The sequence below is a fragment of the Myodes glareolus genome, chromosome 6, assembly GCF_982192425.1.
Source record: "Myodes glareolus chromosome 6, mMyoGla1.1, whole genome shotgun sequence".
In the NCBI taxonomy this organism is placed as follows: Eukaryota; Metazoa; Chordata; class Mammalia; order Rodentia; family Cricetidae; genus Myodes; species Myodes glareolus.
In genome coordinates this window covers 63362544-63367314 of record NC_142031.1, presented here as the reverse complement: position 1 = coordinate 63367314, position 4771 = coordinate 63362544, and the positions used below count along the sequence as shown (strand labels likewise).

The 4771-nt window shown below is 43.1% G+C and overlaps 1 protein-coding gene across 1 annotated transcript; it reads right to left on the bottom strand.

The window, feature by feature from the left end:
* Positions 1-3841: 3841 nt before the first annotated feature.
* Positions 3842-4408, bottom strand: Msgn1 (mesogenin 1). Its single transcript, XM_048439594.3, has one exon. The coding sequence runs from the start codon at positions 4406-4408 to the stop codon at positions 3842-3844; it is 567 nt and encodes a 188-aa protein (XP_048295551.1).
* Positions 4409-4771: the final 363 nt, after the last annotated feature.

Below are 4771 nucleotides of genomic sequence, written 5' to 3'. Positions count from 1 at the left end.
GGAGCGTGGTAGTACAGCAGGCCAAGAGCTCTGAACTCTGCAGACTTGAGCCATGAGCCCAGTTACTGGCTAACCACGGGCCTTTGCGTCACTTATCCATCCTAACCCTCAGTTTCCGTGCTCTCAACGTAGGAAACTCAGTAACCACCTCCAGGGCTGTTAGGGAGAATCATGTCAAAGAGTCAGCATGGAAATATGGACCCTAGCCAGACACAGACACACGGATAGTGTTTCCATAGTCCTTTCCTTCCCCAAGCACCAGAAATAGCTTAGTGCTCTTCTGAAGCTCGGCCTGAGCCAAGTGCATTTAACCACTCCCCAGAGGGATCCGGAACCTCCTCCAGTGCTGTTCCCTATAAGGGAGGCCCCTTCTCAGGGAAGGCCTGCAGCAGGATCAAATGCCCCCAGACCTTTGCCTCTTCAGAAGGGAGTTGTGCTGCAAGCCAGCCATCTGGGGTGCTCGAGGGCAAAGCTAAAGGCCACGGGCAACCTTCCAGAAAGTCCAACTTCTCCTGGCTTTTTGGATGCCTCTTCCCTTAGAAGTTCTTGATCTTAAGCCCAACTAACAGGTGACAGCGGGACTTTGAGGGTTTCTCTGTCACTGTCTCTCTCTGTGAGGGGGTAGATTATACGTGTGTGTGTGTGTGTGTGTGTGTGTGTGTGTGTGTGTACGCAGCCTGCGCACATAGATGTATGCACGTGTGTGGATGTAAGGGGTGAATGTCAAGTGTCTTCCTCAGTTGTTTCTCCATTATATTTTTAAGTTAGAGTCTATCACAAAAACCTGGAGCTCACCTGTCCAGCCATGTTGTCTCGCTGGTGGACAGCAAGCTCTTTCTGTCTTCACCTCTCCAACACTGGGATTACAGACTTGAACCATCACACAGGTTTTTGTTTGTTTGTTTGTTTTTTGTTTCTGTGAATACTGGGAATCTAACTGCAGGTCGTTAAGTTTGCACTTCACTGACAAGGCCATGCCCCCAGCCCCTCCAGGGAACATTTGAAAGTAAAAGCAGGGACCTTGTAATTCATTTGCATTACTTGATCACCAGTACAAGCAAAATTTTCCAAATTATTGAATCATTCTTAATATTGAAGTCATAAACTCAAAAGTCAGGGGCACATGGTTCCCACTTGTTTAAATCAGAAAGGAAAGGTAGTATTTGATCTCAATTTGGTTTTGAGCTCAGCTGGATCTCTCCAAAGCCTGCTTTTCTCTCACATAGGGCACAGCATGTTTGCACTTGTATACAAGCACACACACAAACGTAGGCATGCATATGCTATCTCATATGAACATGTGCAGAGGGCAAAGTCCCTAGAGAAAAATTTTGATAAAAATAAAACTTTTTATGTTTCTTCTTCAAACACCAAAAAATTTAATGCATAAGAAACTGTTGATGATTCATAAAAGGAAGATGGCATTTTAATCACCCAGCCCCAAAAATCCACGACCCTTTCAAAATAAAACATACCATTCTTAGGTTATAAAACCACTAGTCACAAGCAAAGTTAAATTTTACCTAGACACAATTTGTAGCAAAATTAATTTCAATTGTCTTAAAGATCCATGAGTTTAAAATGCAGCAATAAAAGTAATTGAAAAATAAATTTTAACCTTTTGGAACTAGGCAAGGCTAAATAAAGGAAAAAAAGTCACATAAGGCATAAAACAACAACAAAAGGATTTGATCATATAAAAATGAAAAACTTTAAAGAGCAAGATATTACTTAATCCAAATTATAAATATAAGGCAACATAAGACAAACGTAAAAAAGGACCCCAATCCCACCAAATTATTAGGAAATATTTCAACCTTTTTCATGTACTTTTTCAAAGAAGATGATATTTCAACTGAAACTTTGCAAAGAATGAAAACTACCACATATAGAAGAGACACCCAAATGAACAGTAGTCTCATAAGATCAAAGAAAAACGATCATCTCAACTAACAAATGGATACATTGAAGCTGGCACCAAGCTGCCACTGCATCTGCCCTTACCGCTTCCTGAGGATGTGACAAGCCAGTGAACATGTGGGTCCACCCTATGATATTCAGGAAATAGAAATAACCACAAACTTTAATGAAAGTGATCAAATTTTATTAAAATATAAAATATGCACATGTTCTGACCTAGAAATACTCTTTCTGAGGACTTTTCAAACGAAGTTAAAAATTACCAGTTAAAAATTGGAGCTTTTATCTCTATTTAACAGAGCATTTTTTTGGTGATGAAATAACCCAAAACAACTGAATATCATTCAGAAGGTGCTTCGTTAAAGAAATTATGTATAACCTGTGCTGGAGAGTATTGTTGGACTGGGAAAGCCTTGCTTTGATTTTCTTGTCTATAAAATCAAAATAATAGGGATACTTAATGACACACATATATTTATGCAAATTTACAACACTTGCTCAATATCAGAAGTACAGAAATAAAGATGATCCTCAGAGTTTATTTGTATCATCGGAGAAAACATAAGAAGTTAAACATGACATTGCGAACACAATCACCACTTTTTTAATTTTTGCAATTAAAAACAAGAAAAAGACCAAAGGAAATTCAACAGGAAACACGAACAGAATATTGAGTCACTAAAGACGAACACTTATGGTTATAGCCACAACGAGGAAAAGGCAGTGTCAGGAAAGAAGCTCCTTAAATTGAAGCTCCTTCGATATGATGCCTTCTGTATTCAGAATAACCAAATGGGCTGCTACAGGCACCCAGCAGGACAGGCACCTGAAAGAGGGTCGTGACTGTGTGCGGAGACATATCGGGTAGTGGGAGACATGGGGTAAAGAGAGGGTACAGAATGGAGGGGGTTTAGGGTAGGGCAGCTAGATCTTATCGAAGAAATTCCTTTAGAGAGATCAGAGAAAGCATGGGTTATAATCCTGACCTTCTCACTTATTTTCTATGGAGTTCAAATTGACTTTGTTTTAAACCAATCTCTTCACTTAAGCAATGAGATCATGTTCACATCAGGCCCTGCTATTGCTCTCTAAGATCAGCTTCTGGTCATCTTGTGGTGCTGGGACCCTTCCTTTCTTTTCTTTTCTCCCATTCCCCAGCAGTCTGTGCCCCACCCTCCCTCCTTCTCAGTCCTTAGAGCGGAAACTCTAGTCCTTGGATCCTACTATCTTAACTTAGTCCAGCTCGCCTGCTTGCAGATTCCTATTTATTGTGATACAAATTCCTTCTACACTGAAATGATTTCACTCCTAGCCAAAAAAAAAGCATGCTTTAAAGCATTTAAACACACAGAGAGAGAGAGAGAGAGAGAGAGAGAGAGAGAGAGAGAGAGAGAGCAGGAGAGAGAGACAGAGAGAAAGAGAGAGAGAGAGAGAGAACCGAGAGACCACTAGCTTCTTCCTTGGCACAATCTTCTAAATAAGAATCCAAACTTCACACACACTAGCTCCTGTACAAAATATAAGTTTCGTTCCGAAAGAAAGAAAACTCCCAACACCAAAATGGTAGGAGAATATAATTGTAAGTATTTAACAACATCAAAAAGAGTATATTTAAACTATATTGACTTTTTAAAATACCTTTAAAAGACACAGGACAAAATAATCTGTCTCTTTGCAAAAAGCCAAGTCACTGGAGATATGATGAGCTTATCCGGAAGTGTCTTGCTTGCCAGGCAGGCGACTGTCCGCTCCAGCAGGTCAGATGGAAGTCCCTTTTGACTTAGCAGATCACCAGATTGCCACATTAAATGACCACAGATAACTTTATGTTATTGTCCTGAAAGACGAGTTCAGAGTCTCCAAAATTCCTCTATGACTGTTCATAGTTCGAGAAAGAGCAGGATTACCCAATGGGCAGAACTCAGACGCTCTGGGGCCTGGGCTCTCTCCCACCGCCATTGAGGAGGTCTGTGAGTTCCGCGATGTACTTGATGGTGTACTTGAGAGTCTGGATCTTGGTGAGCGGCTGGCCTCTCTGGCTGTAGACAGGGGGCAGGTAATTCCGGAGTGTGTGGAGGGCGTCTGCCAAGGTCCGCATCCTGAGTTTCTCTCTCTCGCTGGCCTTGCGTCTCCGCTGGACAGACATCTTGACTTTGCTCCCCTTCTGGCCTTTGAGGCCACCGGCGGCTTGTAGGTAGGCAGGTTGGAAAGCTAACATGCTGTAATCCATCTCTACCAGGCCACCAGCCCCGTGGCTGCTGTAGCCATCGCTGCCTCCAGTGCTGGCCCCGCTGTGCCCACAGGGCAGGGCGACCCCAGAGTAGGACTCCAGAGAAGGAACCGGGGAGAGGCTCTGAGTGGGGGATGCCTGACGCAGCTCCAAGGGCCTGGCTCCGCTTTTCCAGTCCCAGGAAGCCAACAGGCCAACGGTGTCAGAAGAATCCAGGCCATCTTCCAGGTTGAGGAAAGTCTCTCCCAGGTTGTCCATACCCCCGAGGCAGCAGTGAAAGGACTCCTTGGCAAATGTGAAAGAAAGTTTTGCTGCCCTGGCCAGAGACCAGCTCTCTTTTATGATGGTAGGGGATCAGGAACAAGGTGGCAAAGGGGCCCCTGGTAGAGGGAGTTCAAAGGAGGAACCAAGGACCAAGATGGAAAATGAACTCCTCAGGTGTCACTTTCTTCTCATTGATAATTAGCATCTTCCAGCTAAAATGTCTTTAAACAGACCGGCCTCCAAGAGAAGAAAAAAGGAATTATCTTGTTGTAACTAAACCAATTAAGTCTGCATAACCAGGTTTAGCATTGTCCTGTGGAACTCATTAATGGGGAGCCAAAGAAAACAAACCTGGGC